Raw genomic sequence first — 25,068 nt, 5'->3', positions numbered from 1 at the left:
CTAGACCTGCCACTTACCTGCCCACATCAATACAACACACTTAAGTCCCTGGATTACTTCTACAGAGCCACTCGTCTTACGTCTCCTCTTTTTCCTCGTAGCGTGTGAACGTTCTCTCCTTCATTCCTCTCTCCCCCATCTGTCCATTTCGTTCCCACATTAACTTAGTGGCAGAGGCAGCAGTGGAATTAATTAAGTGCATCGATACCACTTTTTTTCCGACCAAGTACGAGCACAAGTCTCTCATCCAACTAAATGATGACATGAATGAATGAATGAATGAATGAATGAATGAATGAATGAATGAATGAATGAATGAATGAATGAATGAATGAATGAATGAATGAATGAATGAAAACTTTATTTAACAGATTGCAGAATGGGTACAATACAGTACGGCACAATACACACAATTGTTAAGGGGATGCAGACCAGAGAAAGACGTTTGTCTTGTTTACATCAGGGTCCCCCATTTTTAATTCATAGTGACATTTATGACGTACACAACATACATGACATTTATGGCATAGGGACATACATGACATACAGGTATTTAGTACTGTTACATTTGTGACATATACGATATGTATATATACAGTACTGTTACCCATAGATGACAGAGTATATACATATAATGGGGAGGGGACTGTACATTAGGAGGGGGTGGGTGGGTGGGAGGGAAATATACATACGGTGGGGAGAGAATATATACATGCGGTGGGGAGGAGACTGTCTATTAGGAGGGGGTGGGGGGGTTTGGACATTTAGGTGTCCTGTTTCGAATTGCAGCCTCCCGTAGGTGCTCTTTAAGAGCGGTTTTGAATGTGGGTAGGGATTCACATTCCTTTACAGCTTTGGGTAGGGCGTTCCACATTGATGTGGCATAATTGCGAAACGTGTTTAGTCCCTTGCTTGAGCCACATATATTAACACATACCTCAAATTTCGTTCAATTAAATGAGTATTCCGACATCTGAGGGAGTTTTGATTTGATATCACACTTTAGATTCTGCAGTTCAATGCGACAAACAGCATAATTCTGTATGATTATGCATACGGAAACATAGGCTGTGATTATATGGATATTGAAGATGATTATCGCAATATGAATTTCATTCATATCGCCCAGCCCTAAGTGTACAGTACGTTTTAGAACCTGGCGAAATAGGACTTTAGCTTGTCACCTCATGAGGGGTGAAATAGGACTTTAGCTTGTCACCTCGTGAGGGGTGAAATAGGATGTTAGCTTGTCACCTCATGAGGGGTGAAATAGGATGTTAGCTTGTCACCTCATGAGGGGTGAAATAGGACTTTAGCTTGTCACCTCATGAGGGGTGAAATAGGATGTTAGCGTGTCACCTCGTGAGGGGTGAAATAGGATGTTAGCTTGTCACCTCATGATGGGTGAAATAGGATGTTAGCTTGTCACCTTGTGAGGGGTGAAATAGGACTTTAGCTTGTCACCTCGTGATGGGTGAAATAGGATGTTAGCTTGTCACCTCATGAGGGGTGCGGTCAGGCTTGCGGCTGCGGGCGGCGCAGAGCTCCTTGTGGTCCTTGGTGATGTGAACCACCTGACCCTTGGCGCTTTTCCTGACCAGATGACGCCGCACCCCTGGCACATCCTCGAACCTGTGACCTGAGGAGGAAGAGGAGGGAGAGGAGGAAGAGGAAGGAGAGAAGATAGAGGAAGAAGAGGAGGGAGAGGAGGGAAAGGAAGAAGAGGAGGGAGAGGAGGAAGAGGAAGAAGAGGAGGGAGAGGAGGGATAGGAGGAAGAGGAGGGAGGGGAGGGAGAGGAGGAAGAGGAGGGAGAGGAAGAAGAGGAGGGAGGGGAGGGAGAGGAGGAAGAGGAAGAAGAGGAGGGAGAGGAGGGAGAGGAGGGAGAGGAGGAAGAGGAGGAAGAGGAGGGAGGGGAGGGAGAGGAGTAAGAGGAGGGAGAGGAGGGAGAGGAGGATAGGAGGAAGAGGGGGAGAGGAGGAGGGAGAGGAAGAAGAAGAGGGAGAGGAGATAGAGGAAGAAGAGGAGGGAGGGGAGGGAGAGGAGGGAGAGGAGATAGAGGAAGAAGAGGAGGGAGGGGAGGGAGAGGAGGGAGAGGAGATAGAGGAAGAAGAGGAGGGAGAGGAAGAAGAGGAGGGAGAGAAGATAGATGAAGAAGAGGAGGGAGGGGAGGGAGAGGAGGGAGAGGAGATAGAGGCAGAAGAGGAGGGAGAGGAAGAAGAGGAGGGAGAGGAGATAGAGGAAGAAGAGGAGGGAGAGGGGGAAGAGGATGATGAGGAGGTAGAGGAGGAAGAGGAGGGAGAGGAGGAATAGGAGGGAGGAGGAAAAGGGAGAGGAAGAAGAGGAGGGAGAGGAGGAAGAGGAGGGAGAGGAAGAGGAGGGAGAGGAGGAAGAGGAGGGAGAGGAGGAAGAGGAAGAGGAAGAGGGAGAGGAGGAAGAGGAGGGAGAGGAGGAAGAGGAGGGAGGGGAGGGAGAGGAGGTAGAGGAGGGAGAGGAAGAATAGGAGGGAGAGGAGGGAGAGGAGGAAGAGGAGGGAGAGGAGGAAGAGTAGGAAGGGAAAACACATGAATAGGGATCACAATAGGGATCAAGAGAGAGAGAGAGGAAGGGGAAAATGAGATAGACCACACACACACACACATCAACATGCGCACACACACACACACACACAAACATCAACACGCACACACGTGGGCACACACATACGAACAGACAAGCACACACACACACACATGGACACACACGCACACACACACACTAATCCCCATGAGAATATTCTCCATCCATCAGTTAACAAGCTTTCAAGGCTGACTGCGCAACAGTGAAGCTCTTGTAAGATGAGACATGAATGTCAAAACCCAAACCCAACTAATCATACCTAAGTCATGCCTTTGTCAAGTCCTAAGCATACTCTTATATATATATATATAGAACACACAATGAGTTGAGTATTACTGCAACGTCAGTACTATTACCATCATCATCTACTACAACAATGATTAACTATCATTTGAACACATTTGTACATATTTCTCAGTAAGTCAACATAATCACCTGTTTTTCAAACGTATTAGTAATACAACTACTGTTTTTCTATAGTACCTGTAAGGGATTACAGACCTCAATCTTTTGTAATTACAGTACATGTCATCCAGCTACATGCAATCTGACACTTCCAAAACCATGTTAATTCACTATATAGAATTCACTATACAAGAAATGCTGAATCTACAACTTGCTACATGTATTATCAGATAATAAAAACAAATGTACTGTAGGTACTCACTAAAATATGCCCTCAATCGTTCAAACAAGAAGTAGATGAAATAGTTCAGTACTTCCAGAGTGGAGCTATGCTTAATTTTGGTTCATAATGATGGATTGTCTTCCCAAATATGAGGCATTTGTGAACAGACAGACAGACACACACACGCACGCGCGCGCGCACACACACACACACACACACTCACACTCACACTCACACTCACACTCACACACACACACACACACACACACACACACACACACACACACACACACACACACACACACACTACACAAAGATGTAAGCTGAACATGAATGGAACAATAGAAAAGCAGAATAGGGCTGGAGCTGTGGGCAGAAGTGTTGCCGCCATGTCCCCAGTGCACAGTGACCATGTGGGATGAAGGACATTGTTTGTTGGTCAACAGAACATGACATTTCCATATTTGGACTAGATTTTAAGATAATGATGCAGAGCGAAGAATGGCCTTCTATGTCCGAATAACTGACTGCATTTCTGTAAATACCCCATTTGAGTGAGAAGGGATGATACAAAGTTGTCTCCTCCATAAATTAGTACTTAAACATTACCAAGCTTTATCTTTGACATGAAAAGAATATGTATAACACATATAATATGTATCAATTATATATTATTGTTATCTCCCTGTTATTGCTGTCGAAATATAAAATGAGAGGTTCAACTGGTTTATGCATGAAGGCCTATTAGATGGGAACAGATCTAATAAAATTCACAATTAACATTAGATTAAAGGAAGTCACGTTAAATTCAGAAAATTTTTTTCCAACCTAATATTCGTTGGAAATGCAATTGCTGTGCCTTAAAAGCATCAAATTTATTTAATATTGACATATAATTAATTATGAATATATATTTATACCTCCTCATACTCTACGTGTCATCTGTAGCCTACTTGTCTCTCTCTCTCTCTCTTTATTCTTCTTATTAACTAAACTAAGTTTTATGATCTGTCTGAAGTTGATCTGTCTGAAGTTGATCAGAAACTGAAACAAATATTTACATACAGTAGTTACATAACAGTAATAGTATACATTAACTTAAAATATATATATATATATATATATATATATATATATATATATATATATATATATATATATATATATATATATATATATATATATATATATTATCTTTTACACAGGCTGTAGATGATTATGAGCCAAAGTGAGTGAATGTACAGAATATGTTTTAAACTGTTTTAATATTAGCTTTAATGTCCTTCTATTTTTCTGTTTATTTTCTGGCTTAAACATCTAGTCCAGGGACTACGACTGAAAACTAGCAACCCTGCTAATGTTGGCATATTCAAATAAACTGAGTAAACTAAACTAAATAACCACTTTTAGTGCTTTTTAACACCCTTTTTGTTAAAGGGGAACTATTTGACTATTTCTTTCACTATTTGGGCACTTTTACACAATTCCTGTGAGTCTATGGAACACCTCTGTAAGTTTTTTTTTTCAAAGAAATTCATTGTTTTGTATTTCTAATCAAGTACTCAAAAACAGCATTTTTCTACTTCAAGATCTTAAGCCGTTTTGAGGCTGGGCTCCAACCACTGTGTGGCCTGGTGTCAACTGCCACACCAACTGCCACATTATTATGCAGCTGAGAAATCTCTGACATCACAGATATGCACATTTTCAGATGACTCAGTTCAGTGAGGGTGAATATTGTGAGAGGAGAATTGGACGAATGCGCCAATATGAGAATTAGAGACATAGATCCTATTAATATAAGTCCACATAGCTAGGAAACAATGCTAAACACAGAAAAAGGCCATTTATAAGATAGTTCCCCTTTATTAAGAGTGTAGAACAGCAGGGCTTTGCACACACCCCACCTTCCCTCCACTGTTGTGTTCTTTTTACACAGCCTGTAGACTAATAGGCTGCTCATAAGATTTTGTTGTTCTCTGGCAATAAAGTTTAATCTAATCTAATATTTGTGTGATGTTCTGAAAACAAAATCAGCTTTATAGAGCAGAGATGGTTTAAGCACGATACGGAAACTAATCTTTAGAAAATGATCAGACCTAGTTTACGAATAAAAATTTGGCCCATGTTCAAGATTTTGTTTCTAAAGTCTATCATCTAACAAATTATTCATAGATAAGAATGATAAATAGCCTAAATATGAAATACGAGAAAGGACGAGCGGATACCGCCCCAGTTCCAATCATGTAGTTGTGTCTGATAGTTAAACTAACATGGCGCTTGTGTCGCCTTCAAAATATACTTATAATCATTCGTTTTTCTTGATTTGGAGTAGTCGAAATATTTTTTATTTTTTTGTATCCACTTTTTCTCCCATTTTTCTATATTTTCTCCCATCCCAATTTCGTATCATCCAATTCAACCCTCCCCTGTCACGAACGCTGTTTCTTGCCTCCCACAAGCCGGCTGCAATGTGGACTAAGTCATACATAGCACAAGTCCCCTCCGGTACTTGAGGTAACAGCAGTCGCATCTTTTCACCTGCGCAGCTCGATCTCTCAGTGTCGAGGAGTAACGCGTGGGAGGCTCACGCTGCCCCCGACACTTCCTGATTCTACTGCGCAGGCGCACCAACCGACTTGTAGGAGTCGCTTGTTCACAACGCCCGATCCCCACCCTTCAGTTTCCCTCCCTGTAATACGGCCAATGTGTATTACTGCGGACGACCAGCTAAACTGAAAACAATGTGGAGAGCTGGATTCGAACACGCGAATCCTAGCGTCTCCACACTGGTGGCGAGTGCCTTGCCCACTACACCACCTAGCCGCCCTAGTAGTCGAAATATTTGTAATACTATTTAGAACGGTGTGTGTCTGGAGAACAAAAGCATTCCACAGACACTGGTCAGCTCTCCATTCCCCGAACCAGACTGCGGACCTTTGGGGACAGAGCTTTCAGTGTGGCACCTCCCACCCTCTGGAACTCCCTCCCCGCAGAACTCCACAACGCCCCAACTCTGGACTCATTCAAAAAACTCCTCAAAACCCACCTCTTCAACCCCTAATTTCTCACTTGTGTCTGTCCACTATGTTTGTTTAGTTATTTAGTTTAGTTTACTTTAGTTACTTTAGTTACCTTGGGTCTTCTGAAAGGCGCTATATAAAACGAAGTTATTATTATTATTATTATTATTATTATTATTATTATTATTATTATTATTATTATTATTATTATTATTATTATTATTATTATTATTATTATTATTATTATTGCGATGCACGTATTTATTCAGTATTTCCGTTTACCAGTAACTGAATTTATAATACCAGGACAACCCATGACAACTCATGACAACTTTTGAACAGATCAATTATATTTATAAATCATATTCCTGGAATTGGCTTAAGTAAAGGCTGCTCTTAGTGTAGTAACAGAGATGAAAGGTGGGTGGCACGCTGTGCGTCTCGGGTTGGTTCTGAAATAGGTCTCCAGCGCACACACAATAAATATAATACATTTCACATGCATAACTAATGTTGACGATAAGACAAGCTTTGGCTTTTGAAAATGTAGGGGAGCCCTTGCTCTCATGGAGCAGCAAGTCAAGTCAAGAGTTTTATTTGTCACGCCATACAAGTATACAGTGAAATGTGGGGGGTCTTGCCCGCAACGATTGTGCATAATACAATAAGAATAATATAATAAGAATCCAATAGAACGACATTGTGCAATAATACAAGTAATCAAAGTAGGGAATATCGGTATATGTACATACGTTTTTACAGATTATGGTAGGACATGCTAGGTCCTGTGATAGTGCAATACACTGTTAGCTACGAATGAGGCACTGGGTCTTTATGTACACTACTATACAATACAATCTACAGTTGTACTATATATCCTTATGCTATCTTGCTATATCCATCTATTTACTATACAAGAACCACTCCCGTTCTTTTAAAAATGTTAAAGTGACCTTTTCATTGTGTAAAATGACCGATGAGTGCGAGCGTATACAGTGTGTGTGTTGTGTGTGGAGAGTTCAGTGTTCAAGACGCTGATGGCCTGGGGGAAGAAGCTGAGCCGAAGTCTCTCTGTCCTAGTTGTTGGTGTTCGCAGGCGTTTGCCTGACTGCAGCAGCATGAACAGGCTGTTGTTGGGGTGGTGAGGGTCTTTCATTATCCTGCAGGCTCTGGATTTGCACCTCTTGTTATATAGGACCTGCAGGGGTGGTAGTGCAATACCCGTGGTACGCTCGGCTGAGCGCACCACTCTCTGTAGGGCCTTCTTGCCCTCTGCCGTGCTGTTTCCATACCAGGCAGTGATGTTTCCAGTCAAGATGCTCTCCACAGCTCCGGAGTAGAAGGACTGGAGTATCTTCCCCGATACTCTGAACTTCCTTAACTGTCTCAGGTGGTAGAGGCAGAAATACTAGAGAAAACTCCTGCCTTTTTCTTTCTCTCATTTGACACACAACTTAAAAAATATGATTACTGATATTTCCGTGGGTCCAAACAAAAAAAATGGTCAGTCCTACAGGTCCTAAAGGTAGTATTGACAGCAGTCAGATGGTGTGTCTCTCGGCGGAGCACGCTGCGTCAATGGAGCTCAGTGGTGTGCAGAGATAGGGCCGAAGGGGGGCTTGAGCCCCTGCCCTTTTGCCCCAAGTGCCCTTCCCAAAGAAATAACAATAACTCTTTTTTAGTTTTCTTTTTTCAAATAAGACGGGAATGTATACTACTACTATCCACAAAAAATAGACCATATCAATTTAGAAAGTAGCCCGCACCTTTGCCCCAAGTGCCCTTCAAAAAAAGAAGAAAAAAATGACTCTTACATTTTCTTTTTGTCTTTTTTTCAAATATGAAGAAATCATAAGAAACCCAAATTGTCTGTGCACGCCCCTGAGGGAGCTCATAACATAAAAATGGAGCTGGCATTCATTGTCACAAGGATTGGTACACCACTATCTAGTGTGACTAATTGCATGTCTCTATCATGTACTGTATTATGTTATGGCAAACAAAAGAAATTCGAAATTTTTGGGACGGACTGAATAACCATCAGATAGACTCACTTATACTAGCTGCTTGGTTGCAGCTAAAACCCCAATAATAATGAATTACGTTTTTTATAAATTGGGATTTTGCATAAATCTTCCATTGACTCCTATTACTTTGCATTAACACCCCTCTGGACAGACCAGGAATTCTCTGGAATTGGGACTCTAACCTTGCCCTCATGGGAATCCTCATTGCTATAATTGGAGCACAGTACTCACTCTTGATGCCATCCAGGTCAACAGAGGCCAATGTCAGCGCTTCACTCTCATCCGTGGCCACGCGTAGCTGCCCGCCAGTCATGTTGCCCATACGCCGCCTCTCCTGCAGGTCGTAGCTGCTGCGGCGGCCGCTAGAGGCAGCTGACCTGGCAGCAAGGCAGGGGATGGAGCCACAGGTAGGGGCGCTGGCTGAGTCCAGGGACAGGGTGGAGCCAGGGGAGGGCCCTTGGGGAGGGGCAAAGACAGTGTCTGGCTCACTGTGAGGATGACAATGGACAAAGGTATTGATGTTTGCCCTCATTCTAGGGCCGTCCATAACTAAAATAAAATATTATAGTCATAGGATTTATAGACAAATAGTTTATCTAAAAATCTGTAAATCTTCCACATGCAATAATGCAGAATGCAAATATAATAATGTAACTATCAACAGTTAGAGCTAATGTCAGCTACCAAATGTAATGTAGCTATAAACCTTTAGAGCTAATGTCAGCTACCAAATCTAATACTGTAGCTATAAACCTTTAGAGCTAATGTCAGCTACCAAATCTAATACTGTAGCTATACACCTTTAGAGCTAATGTCAGCTACCAAATCTAATACTGTAGCTATAAACCTTTAGAGCTAATGTCAGCTACCAAATGTAATGTAGCTATAAACCTTTAGAGCTAATGTCAGCTACCAAATGTAATACTGTAGCTATAAACCTTTAGAGCTAATGTCAGCTACCAAATGTAATAATGTAGCTATACACCTTTAGAGCTAATGTCAGCTACCAAATGTAATACTGTAGCTATAAACCTTTAGAGCTAATGTCAGCTACCAAATCTAATACTGTAGCTATAAACCTTTAGAGCTAATGTCAGCTACCAAATGTAATAATGTAGCTATACACCTTTAGAGCTAATGTCAGCTACCAAATGTAATAATGTAGCTATACACCTTTAGAGCTAATGTCAGCTACCAAATGTAATACTGTAGCTATACACCTTTAGAGCTAATGTCAGCTACCAAATGTAATACTGTAGCTATAAACCTTTAGAGCTAATGTCAGCTACCAAATGTAATAATGTAACTATAAACCTTTAGAGCTAATGTCAGCTACCAAATTTAATAATGTAGCTATACACCTTTAGAGCTGACGCCAGCCACCAAATGTTATAGCTAATGCTATCAAGCAATAGACCTAAACACACAGGCATCTTTGTTCCATTAGACAACTACATTTAAATTAGGCCATTACAATATCGTGACAATATAAAATAAATATAGCATCAGGAGATTGTGTTAGCCTGTAATTATTTTATAATGGTGGGTGGGGGAGCCTTGTATGACTGGATGTCAGCTAATTCATAGGATTGTAACGGCCACGGATGCCTAGACTCGCTGCCCCGCCAACTTCGCTACATTGGTGTCAGAAGTGGGACGGTGGGGATCTGTGAGGCCATCAAAAGTGCATTCGCCTAGAGGTGTGAGGGAGCTGATATGCTGGACACGCTTGCTGAAGGAGGGGGGTACCTTTAATTGACTGGTTAGCACTGTCGCCTGACTTCGCTACAGTGTTTTGTTAAACTTTCAACTCTACAGTCCTCAGGTGTTTAATGAAGGATCCTGGCCTAGCCTGAAGACGAGAGGTTTTCCAGGATCCTGGCCTAGCCTGAAGATGAGAGGTTGTCCAGGATCCTGACCTAGCCTGAAGATGAGAGGTTTTCCAGGATCCTGGCCTAGCCTGAAGATGAGAGGTTGTCCAGGATCCTGGCCTATCCTGAAGATGAGAGGTTGTCCAGGATCCTGGCCTAGCCTGAAGACGAGAGGTTGTCCAGGATCCTGGCCTAGCCTGAAGACAAGAGGTTTTCCAGGATCCTGGCCTAGCCTGAAGACGAGAGGTTGTCCAGGATCCTGGCCTAGCCTGAAGATGAGAGGTTGTCCAGGATCCTGGCCTAGCCTGAAGACGAGAGGTTGTCCAGGATCCTGGCCTAGCCTGAAGACAAGAGGTTTTCCAGGTGTGCTACTCACTCAGTAGGCGTGGCGTCCTCAGGCAGATGGGTGCCGGGACCGGAGGCAGTCTGGGGTACGATGGTGATTTGGGGTGATGGAGTGGCGCCACCATTCTGGTTGTGTTTAGTGTCGTCTTCAGACACAAAGAACTAAGATACAATGTGAGGTCAATCGACAAACCAAGTCAGTGAGAAAGAAAACAAGTGTGTGTGTGTGTGTGTGTGTGTGTGTGTGTGTGTGTGTGTGTGTGTGTGTGTGTGTGTGTGTGTGTGTGTGTGTGTGTGTGTGTGTGTGTGTGTGTGTGTGTGCGTGTGTGTGTGTGTGCGTGTGTGTGTGTGTGCGTGTGTGTGTGTGTGCGTGTGTGTGTGTGTGCGTGTGTGTGTGTGTGTGTGTGTGTGTGTGTGTGTGTGTGTGTGTGTGTGTGTGTGTGTGTGTGTGTGTGCATGTGTGCGTCTGTTGTACCTTGACGTCCTCGGTGTGTGTGTCTGGATCAGTGTCTGGTGTGGGGGTGGGGGTCCGTCCCCCTTCTCCTTCATATTGACTGTAGAACTCCTCATCTCCCTCCTCCTCCTCCTCATCTTCATCGATGGTGGGGCCGGCGCTGGAGGCAGACCCCCTCCTCTGTCCTGCTTCTCTCTTCTTCTTGCTGCACCTCTTCTTCCTCCCCTCGGATGGGAGTTTGGACAGAGGGTGGTGGATATGGTGGGAGGAGTGGCGATGGTCTGTGCACGGGGAATTGTATTAAATATGGCTGCCCCCATTCAGTCCTCCTGATCTACCCCACAATGCAAAGGCTCTAACGTCCTAATGATCTACCCACGATGCAAAGGGTCAATATCTTAATAATACCTTCATATTTATAGACTAAAGACTTTTCTTTACCTTGACGTTTCAACGGTGTAATCAATCTACCGTCTTCATCAGAAGCATCACTGATGTTCCGGCAAGACAACCATATGACCAGTCCGACAGAAGGTCTAACATCATCTTTAGCTGTTATAGCAAGCATTAGCGCTAATTATGCTACCAAACATTAGAGCAGCTAGCCTATCTATGTCAGTTACCCAATGTTTCAGCTAACACTATAATTACTTTTAATCAAACATGTTATTAACAATAGCTAGCATTAGCTGCAGCATTTGGGAGCTGACATCAGGTCTAATTTTGGTAGCTAATGTTAGCACTAATGTTAGCTAAAATCATTAGTATTAGGATTAGGATTAGTATACTATATGTTGAATACTTTGCATTGTTGGGTAGATTAGGAAGACTGAATGATATCAAATAGTCTAGTGCAATAGTCTAGTTTCAATATGAATTGAAAATGGGGGACCCTGATGTAAACAAGACAAACGTCTTTCTCTGGTCTGCATCCCCTTAACACAATGGCGCCCGAGCACGGATATATACGTGTTTCGAATCCATGCTTAATGGACTGAAGGACGGATATATCCGTGGGAAGTTGTTTTGGCTTTTATTCCATTTTAATAACCTATTCAAGGTCGCAGAGCTGCACTGCAGATGTACCCTACTCTTTGAATTCGAAAAAGTGCATTACCGGCCAGATCCTCTTAGGGGCGCTATCGTGATAATGCAGTGTTCCCTGTGGCCGAAGTTGTCTTTTTAAATTTTTTTATCTCTAATGTAGTTTTCTACTCACCTGAAGCGATAGCTATTGTCTGTTGCACGGAATACGTTTTGGATCGCGGATTTCACTATGCAATAAGGGGATTTATCACCAGCCAATGGACATATCGATCTGCCAGATGGCGATCGATAACGGGGAAATGCTCGGGGGGATCCAACCGGCTCATGGTAAGATCTTTTTCACGTAAATTACATGCTGATCAGAGCTTGCTATGATACTCAACCAGCCGACCAGCGTATGTGGCTACTTAGACGAACACGGTTATTGGTAATCAATAATCAGAAACGACGTCCCCCGCCCCCCCCCCCCCCCCTTGCATGCATACATGCTTGAGGATCATACCGATCATATGCAGTTTGAGTTTTAACTGTAGCTTTTGTATAACGGAAATGCCATTGGATATAATGTTAGTAGCTATTAGCCCTTTATCTCGCCTTCCAGGAAATATACTAGACCAAATGCCGTATACCGCTTATATTCACGGCGCTATAAAATGAGAACGTATTGATGGAAAAAAAATCTTTAATCCATTTTGAAGGGACGGTTTATGGACTCAATTGACAATGAGAATGGACAGATAGCAATACTATAAAGTATAGATTTAGCTCTACAAACAGCCCCAAGTCTGTTTACATATGCTGGTCGTCTAGAGTGGGGCCCGTCTAATCCCCGTAGCTGTCAATGTGTTAACAATTGTGTGTATTGAGCCGTACTGTATTGTACCCATTCTGCAATCTGTTAAATAAAGTTTTCATTCATTCATAGTAGATAGAGGGGGGTATCATGCACCCCCCGGAAATATACTTCTAACCAGACTTTCTAGATTGGAAAAAATTTTAAAAAAATTATAGGCTATGTTAACAACAAGTTGTCAGTGTCCCATGTATCATTTATATGCAAATTAAGACGATTATCAAAAAATCACAAAGAAATCAGTTTAATATATTTCAGCCAATATTGCAGATAACTGAACAAATGAGGTGTCTAGACCCATGTTTCGAGGGTCAAATATCACAATAACACTATCCCTAGAGTGATCACATGTTTCTATGTAAGTAGCCTATGCAAATATGTGCCGTCAATACAAAATAATCACATTTTTACCAATTAGTTGAGTAGGAAAGCGGATACTATCATGCACCCCCTGGAAATATATTGTTAAGCAGTGTTTCTAGATTGGAAAACATTTGTCAGAGTGTCCCATCTATAATTTATATGCAAATTAATAAAAAAATGAATGTTGCTCTTTCAGCCAATATTGCAAATAACTGAACAAGTAGGTTGTCTAGACCCATATTTTGAGGGTCAAAAATCATAATAAAACTATTCCCAGAATGATCACCTGTTTGTGGCGAGCTAGTATGCAAATTAGTGGCACCTTTACAAAGAATAAAGCATTTTTACCAATAAAGACACATCATATTGTAGATGACTGAACAACAAAAGATGTGGACTCATGTTTTGAGGGTTAAAGATAGTAATACAGGAAGAGAGGTAGGTTGGTTGGTTGGAGAGCATGAAGAGAGGTAGGTTGGTTGGTTGGAGAGCACTGGCGGACCGCCCCCCCCCCTGGTGCCCCCACGGTCGAAAAACGCGCGCTTAGGTGCCCCTTTGAGTGAAAGAAATTAGAGGATGTGCCCTATTGGTGCCCCCACGGTTGAAAAATGCGCGCTAAAGTGCCCTTTTGAGTGAAAGAAATTAGAGGATGTGCCCTATTGGTGCCCCCACGGTTGAAAAGTGCGCGCTAAAGTGCCCTTTTGAGTGGCGAAACATTTGAAGGTGTGCCCTATTGGTGCTCTTCCAATGGTCTAAACTTGACCATGTGCCCCACGGTTAAATAATATCACGCAAAAGTGCCCTTTTGAGTGAAAGAAATGAGAGGATGTGCCCTATTGGTGCCCCCACGGTTGAAAAACGCGTGCTAAAGTGCCCTTTTGAGTGAAAGAAATGAGAGGATGTGCCCTATTGGTGCCCCCACGGTTGAAAAATGTGCGCTAAAGTGCCCTTTTGAGTGGCGAAAATTTAGAAGGTGTGCCCTATTGGTGCTCTTCCAATGGTCTAAACTTGACCATGTGCCCCACGGTTAAATAATATCACGCAAAAGTGCCCTTTTGAGTGAAAGAAATGAGAGGACGTGTCACGTGCCCTATTGGTACCCCCACGGTTGAAAAATGTGCGCTAAAGTGCCCTTTTGAGTGGCGAAAATTTAGAAGGTGTGCCCTATTGGTGCTCTTCCAATGGTCTAAACTTGACCATGTGCCCCACGGTTAAATAATATCACGCAAAAGAAAGAAATTAGAGGACGTGCCCTATTGGTGCCCCTCTAATGGTTAAACGTGACTATGTGCCCCCACAGTTGAAAACATTGCGCTAAAATGCCCTTTTTGACTTGACTATGTGCCCAGACGGTTAAATAATGTCATGCAAAAGTGCCCTTTTGAGTGGAGAAAATTAGAGGACATGCCCTATTGGTGCCCCTCTAATGGTTAAACGTGAACATTTATGCTAAATATGGGGTATGCTTGGGGATAACTATATATAAAACGTTATACACTGTTATCTTCATTTTAAGGGTAAATTGGTTTTTGCGGCTCCAGATGAATTTTAGTTTGTGGGAGGGGGGGGGGGGGATGGCTCTTTTGATAGTAAAGGTTAAGGAAAGTATCTCAGTATCACATCTTTGAGTCACGTTACAATAATCCATATTTAATTTTTTTTCAAAAATCACTATTAAGTGTGTGGCATAAAATCAATCACATCCAGTCTCAACAGAAAAAACCACAGACATCACTGTTGTCCTACAAGACACAGAATGACATAATCAGTGCCCTTGCCACCTATGTCAGAAGAGTAATTCTCAAAGAAATGGAAGATTCCAAAATATTCTCCATTCTCTTGGATGAGACAACTGATGTTTCTCATGTCGAACAAGTGTCCTTTGTTGTTCGCTTTGTCCATCAGATGGAAATCAAGGAGAGATATTTACAAGTTTGTGATGTGAGTGGAACAACAGCAAAAGAATTGAAGAATGTTGTGATGACATTCCTTGAGGAGAATGGATTAAAAGTGGAAGACATCAGGGGCCAAGGCTACGATGGAGCCGCAAATATAAGCGGAAGCTACAACGGTCTGCAGTCGCGAATTCAGAGCCACAATGAGAAAGCTTTATACGTGCACTGCCATGCCCACTGTCTCAACCTGGTCTTGGTGGAGAGTGCCAAATCAAGCCAGCATTTTGTTCGGTTTTTCAATTTAGTTGAAAATCTGTACACTCTCATATCCAGATCTCCAAAACGCCACGCTGCGTTTGTGAAAATGCAACAGACCATGTACCCTGGCCAAAGACTCTGTGAACTGAAAAGGCTGTCTGACACACGGTGGGCATGTAGAGAAGATGCTCTGAGATCCCTGAAGAAGGTCCTTTCTGCTGTGGTGAAGCTGCTTCAGAACATGGCTGATAGTGATCCACCAGACTCTGGAGCAGGTGATGCCCGGATGCTCTTGCGTAGCATAGGTTTTGAATTTATGCTATGCATGGAGATTGCCACACCTGTCTTCAATGAGACTGCCATCGCATCTGCTTCACTTCAGAGAAAAGACCTTGACTTGTCAGCATCATACACCATTGTGGAGGGAGTCGTACAAAGAGTGAAAGCAATGAGGAAGGATGAGGAGTTCATGGTCATTTTCTCAAAAGCAAAAGGGCAAGCAGAGGCAGCAGGCATTGAGGTGCCAGAAGAAATACCTGGACAAACAAGACGCAGGAAGGTACCTCAAAGGTACAGGTATAGCTCTCAATCTGCTACGGAGGACTACCAAGTCCAAGACTTGAAGGAGCACTACCGGGGAAAGGTGTTCTTTACCTTTCTTGACATACTCTCCCATGAGCTACACCGAAGATTCAAAGGGAAGGATGACACGCCTACTGGGTCAATCCTATCAGGTCTTCACTGCCTTACCATCTCAAATCACTGGAAGGGCATGACAAACGACACAGCTGCTGTATCTGTCAGAGATGTGTGCCAGTTTTATGATGTAGAGGAAGAGAATGTTGTCACCGAACTCAAGGTATTCCACTCTTCATATGCTCTCCCCTCCAACAATGTCAAAGCTGCGCTTAAGTGCCTTAAAGACAATGGGTCTCATTCCCGAAAATTTAAGACTTATCTTGGAACCACTGAGACATAATCTATGACAAGTACACTCTGAGTCCTGAACGTGCTGGAGATATGTCTTAAGTGGCTGAAACGGTCGCAGAAATTATATGATCTGATATCTGCTTGGAGAATGGCATTCTGTCGTAAACTCCAAAGCGCGTTCCCGTTCAGGTCATTTGCATACAAACCACGCCCCCGACAGTCCTTATAAAGCAGTCAATGGGCAGTGTGCAAACCCTCGCTGAAATGTCAAAGCGCCGCTCTGACACGGTAGGAAGTGGAGGCGCACCTGCCTCTAAGCAACGGCGTAAGAATTTCACCAATGCTGAAATGGAGGTGGGGATCCCTTGTAAACAAGACAAACGTATACCTCTGGTCTGCATCCCCTTAACAATTGTGTGTATTGAGCTGTACTGTATTGTAAATTCTGCAATCTGTTAATAAAGTTTCCATTCATCATCGGCGAGTGGGTCGCTACCACAATGGAGCGGGGTTTGGCAGCGCCAGACCAACAATTGCCCCCACAATAAACATCCCTGACACCCTTTGAGTATTACTGAGTGATGTGTTTAGTTATTGGTATACATTGTAAACTGCATCGAATAATGACAGAAGCAAGCAAGTCGAATTCAGGTCCAGATTTAATTCACCTATAAATAGGAATTAATTGCACGCATGTGAATAATCTATTCACATGCGTGCAATTAATTGCTGTCGGACTAAGACAGCACGCCTATTATCCAAGCCCATTAATGGGTCAGGATGCATGCCCTGGTCAGGTGGTTGTTGAGGTGGCTGGAGGGGTAGCGGGACACCACGCTTCTCCGAAATGTTGTGCAGGACGCAGCAGGCCATGATGATCGTACACACCTGGAAAGAATAAATAAGCCACAATAAATGACATGCAACATATGATTGTATTGGGCTGAGGTGGGCACTCATACATGTTTTAACACGGCACGGCCAAAACAATCTATCAGCTGTTGCCTTCATCCACACCTTATCCGGCTTGTACAGCAGCTTGCCACCTGCTGCGTCCAAACACATCCAGCGTCTCTTTATTGACCCAATTGTGCGCTCCACGGTGGACCGGGTGCGCACATGGCGCTCGTTATACGCCGCCTCCTGCACGGCGTGAGGGTTGGCGACTGGGGTCATCAGCCATGGGGCCAGTGCATATCCACGGTCTCCTAATAAAACAAGTCATTAGAGGAATAGAAGCCTATACTGGTGCAAGAACAATTCTATACGCACAGATACTCACCAATTAGCCATGCGTCTCCTGTGTCTCCTTGTTCGAGGAGCATACCCAGATTACCCACTTCGCTGTTCTGGAGGATGTACGAGTCGTGCGCACCTCCTGGGAAACGGGCGACGACGTTCAACAGCTGGTTGTTGGCGTTGCAGATGACCTAATAATAAATAATAATTATGAATTCTATTTGAAGAGAGAAGCAAAAGAAATGATAGATATAGTAACACAGGAAAAAAGAAAAAACAAGTAAGATGAGAAAAGGAAGCAAGGTGCTGTCCAATTGGATGAAGTGGTAACAAGAGAGTAAACAAAAAATAGAAACATACCTGTACATTGATAGAATGGTACTGCTTCCGATTAAGGTATGGGAACGGGTCTGGGGAGGGTGCCAGGATGCGCACGTGGGTGCAGTCAATAGCGCCGATGATGTTTGGCAGCCCAGCGATGGCATGGAATGCCGTCTTCACTGGGATCTGCTCTTGGGCGGAAAAGGGGAATCTGATGTACTGTGTGGTCAACTCCACGATGCCAGCCAAGACCCGTGGGATGCAGCGGCTGATGGAGGTCTGGGATATGCCCACCCTGTCTCCTAGCTCCCTCTGGAATGTTCCAGTTGCTAGGAAGCCCAAGGTGGACAGTACCTGGACGTGCGGTGGCACGGGGTTGGAGCGTCTGGTCTGGCTCCTCAGTGCTGGCTCCAGCGTCTCGGACAGCTCCATTAGCACAGGTCTTGGCAGCCTGAAGCGTCCCAGCAGGTACGCGTCACTCTCGGCGAAGAGATCAGCGTGGTCCCTGTACTGGCGCTCCCTATTCATTGCGCGTTCGTATCGAGCATAATTATGCTGGACGTTACCCATAATTGTGTGTGTAAGCCTTGGGTGCAGAGTTGACCATACATTTTAAGCATGGCGCGATTAATCACTGTTAATTGGATGCCAGGGTTCAATGTACATGATTGCTGTTCAAGTGCACCTGCAAGGTCAGGTTTATTTGTCACACGCAACATCGTACCGGTAAGATGAGCAGTGGAATGTTTATCCACTGGCTCTTATAATGTATACAATAAGCAAATGTCCCAAACTATAAATAAGAACAACAATAGAATTATAACAGAATTATGTGGCTGATGTATTTATTTATTCTGAGTCATTTGCAGTGTGTGTAGCTATTATTTATTTTTCCGACATCAAATAACGTAATTTCTTATCATACAAATATTGTCATATTTATTTTAATTATGATTAAGTAATTAATTCCAAGGAGGCCTGTAGTGTTGACGTGAAGGAATCACTATGAGAACACAGTCTGTCAAGTTATAATACAATTTTAAATTAGTCAATCAATCATGAGATTTGATCGTGGGCTGAGAGCATATTTAAGTGTGCTCCTCAGCACTCTTAGATCTGCTCTCAAATAAGATCTCAGGAAAATTTGAGGACTCCCACTCCCAGCCCTAATATGTCTTAAATAGGCCGAAATCTGGCTAAGACGAAATATTTTGTCGTAACTTGGTTCGAGAATGAGACCCATTGATGTGGAATCTCTTTTCCCAAATATAACCGTGCTCCTCAAAACATATGCTACAATACCAGTGACAACTGCTTCAGTAGAGCGATCATTCTCTAAACTGAAGCTGATCAAAACCCAGCTCAGAAACCGATGTGGGGGAAAAAGGCTCTCTGATCTTATGCTGCTTTCAATTGAGAGGGATATCCCAATTGATCATAATGAGGTCATTGACATATATAAACAGAGGACCAAAAGACAAATTCTGCTATGACTCCCCCACCCACCATCTCCCTTCCATTGCAGCAATGGAGAGCCAGCACATACAAATCTGTCCATGAAAATAACCAACATATTGTCATTAGAGGTGATAGAGGAGAGGACAGAGGATGGCAGGAGGGAGGAGTCAGTTGGTACAATATAGTAAGTTTAATGGAGAGAATGGGGAAGATAGGGAGGGGGAGGGAGAGAAAGAGAGGGAGAGGACAGGAGGAGAGGACAGGATGAGAGAAGGAGAGTAAAGGACAGGAGGAGAGAAGGAGAGGAGGACAGGAGGAGCGGAGTGGACAGGAGGAGAGAAGGGGAGTACAGGAGGAGAGAAGGGGAGTATAGGAGGAGAGTACAGGAGGAGAGGACAGGAGGAGAGAATGAGAGGAGAGGGGGAGTACAGGAGGAGAGAAGGGGCGGAGAGAGGAAGAAAGAAGCTCAACGGCACTCGAATTAACTTTAACTGTTAAACTGTTTTATGAAATAAAAATGTTAAAGGTGTATTGTTCCCTGTGTGTTTTTATCATAGAGGTGTGGTTATACTATTAATCTGGATTGTCTATGTTATTCTAATGTTAATCTTAATCAAGGATGAAGACTATTTCATCGTAACATGACGCATCATAGCTTTTTGCTTACTGATGGGGTCCCATGTTGTGCAGTAGGTGCCCTTTTTTATTTTCGCCCCTGCCCTTCAAACAGCCTGAGTCCGCCACTGTTGGAGAGCAGGAAGAGAGGTAGGTTGGTTGGTTGGAGAGCAGGAAGAGAGGTGTAGGTTGGTTGTTGGAGAGCAGGAAGAGAGGTAGGTAGGTTGGTTGGAGAGCAGGAAGAGAGGTGTAGGTAGGTTGGTTGGAGAGCAGGAAGAGAGGTGTAGGTTGGTTGTTGGAGAGCAGGAAGAGAGGTAGGTAGGTTGGTTGGTTAGAGAGCATGAAGACAGGTAGGTTGGTTGGTTGGAGAGCAGGAAGAGAGGTAGGCTGGTTGGTTGGTTGGTTGGAGAGCAGGAAGAGGTAGGTTGGTTGGAGAGCATGAAGAGAGGTTGGTTGGTTGGTTGGTTGGTTGGTTGGTTGGTTGGTTGGTTGGTTGGTTGGTTGGTTGGTTGGAGAGCAGGAAGAGAGGTAGGCTGGTTGGTTGGTTGGTTGGAGAGCAGGAAGAGGTAAGTTGGTTGGAGAGCATGAAGAGAGTTGGTTGGTTGGTTGGAGAGCATGAAGAGAGGTAGGTTGGTTGGTTGGTTGGTTGGAGAGCAGGAAGAGAGGTAGGTTGGTTGGTTAGAGAGCATGAAGAGAGGTAGGTTGGTTGGTTGGTTGGTTGGAGAGCAGGAAGAGAGGTAGGTTGGTTGGTTAGAGAGCATGAAGAGAGGTAGGTTGGTTGGTTGGTTGGAGAGCAGGAAGAGAGGTAGGCTGGTTGGTTGGTTGGTTGGTTGGAGAGCAGGAAGAGGTAGGTTGGTTGGAGAGCATGAAGAGAGGTTGGTTGGTTGGTTGGAGAGCATGAAGAGAGGTAGGTTGGTTGGTTGGAGAGCATGAAGAGAGGTAGGTTGGTTGGTTGGAGAGCATGAAGAGAGGTAGGTTGGTTGGTTGGTTGGAGAGCAGGAAGAGAGGTAGGTTGGTTGGTTGGAGAGCATGCACACAAGAACATATACTGTACATACATGCACTCACAGCAAGAGGGTACATCAATCTGTGCATGCACGCACATGCACCCCCCCACACACACACACACACACACACACACACACACACACACACACACACACACACACACACACACACACACACACACACACACACACACACACACACACACACACACACACACACACACACACACACACACACACACACACACACACACACACACACACACACACACACACACACACACACACACACACACACGCCTGTTACTGGTTCCATGCAAAAACTGACATCCACAAATTTTGTGTGTAGCTGAGGTCACTTCTTACCTTGTTTGTTTGGTGGTTGAATTTACCCACTGGTTGACAATATATTTCCAGGGGTTGCATGATAGTAGGCCTATCTGCTTTCCTACTCAATTAATTGGTAAAGCTTTTATTATTTTGTATTGACGGCACAGATTTGCATAGGCTACTTACATAGAAACATGTGATCACTCTAGGGATAGTGTTATTGTGATCTTTGACCCTCGAAACATGGGTCTAGACACCTCATTTGTTCAGTTATGTGCAATATTGGCTGAGATATATTAAACTGATTTCTTTTTTGATAATCACATCCTTAATTTGCATATAAATGTTACATGGGACACTGACAACTTGTTAACATAGCCTATAATTTTTTTCACCTTTTTTCCAATCTAGAAAGTCTGGTTAGAAGTATATTTCTGGGGGGTGCATGATACCCCCCTCTATCTACTAGACTAAAACATGGGGACAGCCATACAGTGCCCCATTATACCAAGTTATTTGGAGGGGGTAGGCCTATACTTACCCTATTTAATTATTTGGAGGGGATAGACCTACCCAATTTAGTTATTTGGAAGGGATCCTATTTTTGTCAATGGCAATCAAGTGTTAATTATTAATGAATGAATGAACCAAGATATCTCCATTACGAAAAGGTATCATGGTAGTTTGATGGTACATGGTACTGATGGTAGTGTTACCATGGTACCAGCCATTGTATACATAATTTATGATAGGTACAAGTTATTGCCATGGTACAACTTTTGTACTTAAATAATACCATAGTATAATCCAATTTAAACCACGATACCGATGGTAATATCATGGTCTTTCCATGATTTTTGGTCACTACCATAATCATAATATGGTAATATCATTTTTGAAATACCATGACACCTTTTTTGTGGGTAATACAATCAATATCCAACATCATAATGGAACACTTCAACTTCACAGCAATTTGTAGGCTTGCCGCAATTACATAACAAAATAAAAAGATTAAGTTGGCCAGTTTTGTCCAACTCACACTCAAAGTCCTGCTCGTCGTAAGCACGGTGCTCTGGTGGTCCGCGGGCGGGGGGGTGGAGGATCTGCTGGAAACGCTGCACCCCCAGCGTCTTGTTGAGGTCCCGCTCCTCGTCATCATCATCATCGTCATCACGTGGACGTGGACCTGGAGTTGCTGGAACCGGCTGACAGAGATGAGAGAGAGGAGAAGAACAAGGTATAATGACTTAGATTAATTCCATGACTTGCAGAAGATTAGAATTTCTGTTCACCATATGTGGAGTATACTATTCACATACTTCAGGATAATTCCTTGAGAATAAGCTTTTTGGAACCCATTGTCAATTACAAGTTTGTAGTACTTATTCTCTGTACTGCACATATCTTACAACACAGGTCAATAGGAGGAGGACCTTTAAGGAAGTGAATATCAGGAAGGCAGCAGGACCGGACGGCATCCCCGGCCGCGTCCTAAAAGTCTGTGCCGACCAACTGGCCCCGGTATTCACTGACATACAGGCATGTTGGAAGGGGGGGTGCAGGGGGTGCGGTAGCACCCCCCCCCCCCCCCCCCCCCACCTCAGTTATTGCAAAGAATTTTTTTTTTGACAGTATTTATATATTATATACTGTAACTGTATAACTGTAACACTGTATATTATAAGTCTATCCTGCTCAAAGCACTTCACCATTTTAATATTGTGTGTATTGAGCCGTACTGTATTGTAGCCATTCTCCAATCTGTTAAATAAAGTTTTCATTCATTCATTACACTACTGTACGTACACAATCATACGTGTAAAACCGACAAGATTGCAGCAGAGTAGATTTTCGAGTGATGACAGACTGTCACAGACTGATTGAATGACAGGTGAAACAACTAATTGTATTCACCTCCTGTCTCCCGCCATTCCCACGCGCCACTGAGCTACTGTGATACAGTGCTTGCGCAGTCAGTCGATTTTAGCTAGTAGTCAGACTTTGCTAGCACAGAATGTCTCACTCGCAGAAAATAAAAATATCAGATTTCTTTTCTAAACGTCCCGCCGGTCCCAGTGACAGTCCCACTAAATCTGATAAACGTCAGTGAGAGACAGAGACGACAGGTTCAGCCTCAGCATCAGGTATTGAAGAGTTAACCGAGTCTGTTCCCCTATACCCCCCCTCGGGCGCCAGGGGCTTCCACTGAGGGGTGATGCAAATAGGGATGGGGTGTTATGGCAGCTGATGATGGAAAGAGTGCGCACCGAGTCTGATCCCGAGTTGAAGAATTGGCTCCAAAAGAGAGACAACTGGACAACATCCAAAACGAAATATTACAGCTGTTTGCCCATGATATTCAGCGACAAATTAGAGGCAAAGCATCCAAAAGCCCATTCTTTGGCTTGAGCGCTGACGGAACCACTGATGTCACTGGAAAAGAACAATTCTCGTGTAATATACAGTTCGCCGATGACAACTTGGAAACTTCTTTTGGGGTTTTTACAATGCCCGGCCCAGACACAACAGCCGAGACGCTGTTTTTGTGTATAAAAGACATTCTTTTACGCCTCTACCTGCCCATGGAGAGGCTGATAGGATACTGTTTTGACGGGGCCAGCAACATGTCTGGGGGGTACAGGCTACGCTAGACTAAAGGAAATGTGTCCCGACTCTGTTTTTCTCCACTGCGCAAAAAAAATCTCAAAGTCCGCACCCCCTACCGATTTAAAGTTCCAACGTGCCTGCTGACATATTTAACCTGTCCTTAGAACAGGCTGTCATCCCCACCTGTCTGAAGAAGTCCACCATTATCCCTGTACCCAAAAAAATTACGCCTGCATGCCTCAATGACTACCGCCCTGTAGCTCTCACCTCCATAGCCATGAAGTGCTTTGAGAAGCTAGTGAAGGGCTACATCTGTTCCTCCCTCCCCATCAACCTGGACCCCCTGCAATTTGCATATCGCCCCAACAGGTCCACGGAGGACGCCATAGCCCATGTGCTGCACACAGCAGCATCACACCTGGACAAGAGGCAGGGGAACTATGTGAGAATGCTGTTCATCGACTACAGCTCAGCATTCAATACCATAGTCCCCTCCAAACTCATAGCCAAGCTCAGGGACCTGGGCTTGAACTATGACCTCTGCCAGTGGGTCTTGGACTTCCTGACGGGTAGACCCCAGGTGGTGAGAGCAGGAAACTGCACCTCCTCATCCATCACGCTCAACATAGGGGCCCCCCAGGGCTGTGTTCTGAGTCCCCTCCTCTACTCCCTGTACACACATGACTGTGTGGCTCAGCGGAACAACAACACAATCATCAAATTTGCTGATGACACAGTAGTGGTGGGCCTGATCTCTGCCAACCAGGGTTTCCGTTAGAAAATATTGGTGCCGGCCTCCGTGTCCTGCAAGATTTCAATCTCCCGGACAAATGTGAGAAATTCCGGTCAGTTTATTGAGCTTAAAAACAATTAATAGGCAGGCTATATAAAGAATGACATCCTCAAGGCATGTAGATTTATAATATTTTAACTTAAAACTAGGCTACTTTTGCGTATACAGTCATTATATTCCAAATAAAATAAGTCCCTCGAGACTCCGTGCTGCTGCTGACTTGAAATCAAATAGGTGTCTGTGGGCAGTCGGCCCAACATTAAACAGCAGTCTGTTATAATCACATTTTTATGAGCTAAAGAATTCCGTTATATTGGACATTCGTATTAATTATATCAAGCGAAGAACTGAGAAATTTGGCAGAGAGAGACGGCAACATTATCA

At 43.7% G+C, this 25,068-nt stretch overlaps 1 protein-coding gene across 1 annotated transcript in view; it reads right to left on the bottom strand.

Moving 5' to 3' along the window:
• The window catches only part of slc4a2a (solute carrier family 4 member 2a), a 118,461-nt gene that overhangs the window by 35,796 nt on the left and 57,597 nt on the right, over positions 1 to 25,068 (bottom strand). The window contains exons 3-7 of the mRNA XM_084327132.1: positions 22,324 to 22,489; positions 10,987 to 11,246; positions 10,543 to 10,673; positions 8,527 to 8,783; positions 1,500 to 1,639 (exon numbers count right to left, since the gene is read on the bottom strand). Coding sequence (XP_084183258.1) covers positions 1,500 to 1,639; positions 8,527 to 8,783; positions 10,543 to 10,673; positions 10,987 to 11,246; positions 22,324 to 22,489 — 954 coding nt within the window. The remainder of the gene's footprint in view (positions 1 to 1,499; positions 1,640 to 8,526; positions 8,784 to 10,542; positions 10,674 to 10,986; positions 11,247 to 22,323; positions 22,490 to 25,068) is intronic.

This window comes from Notolepis coatsorum (genome assembly GCF_963971535.1).
Source record: "Notolepis coatsorum genome assembly, chromosome: 13".
Taxonomy (NCBI): domain Eukaryota; kingdom Metazoa; phylum Chordata; class Actinopteri; order Aulopiformes; family Paralepididae; genus Notolepis; species Notolepis coatsorum.
This window is presented reverse-complemented; position numbering and strand designations above follow the sequence as displayed.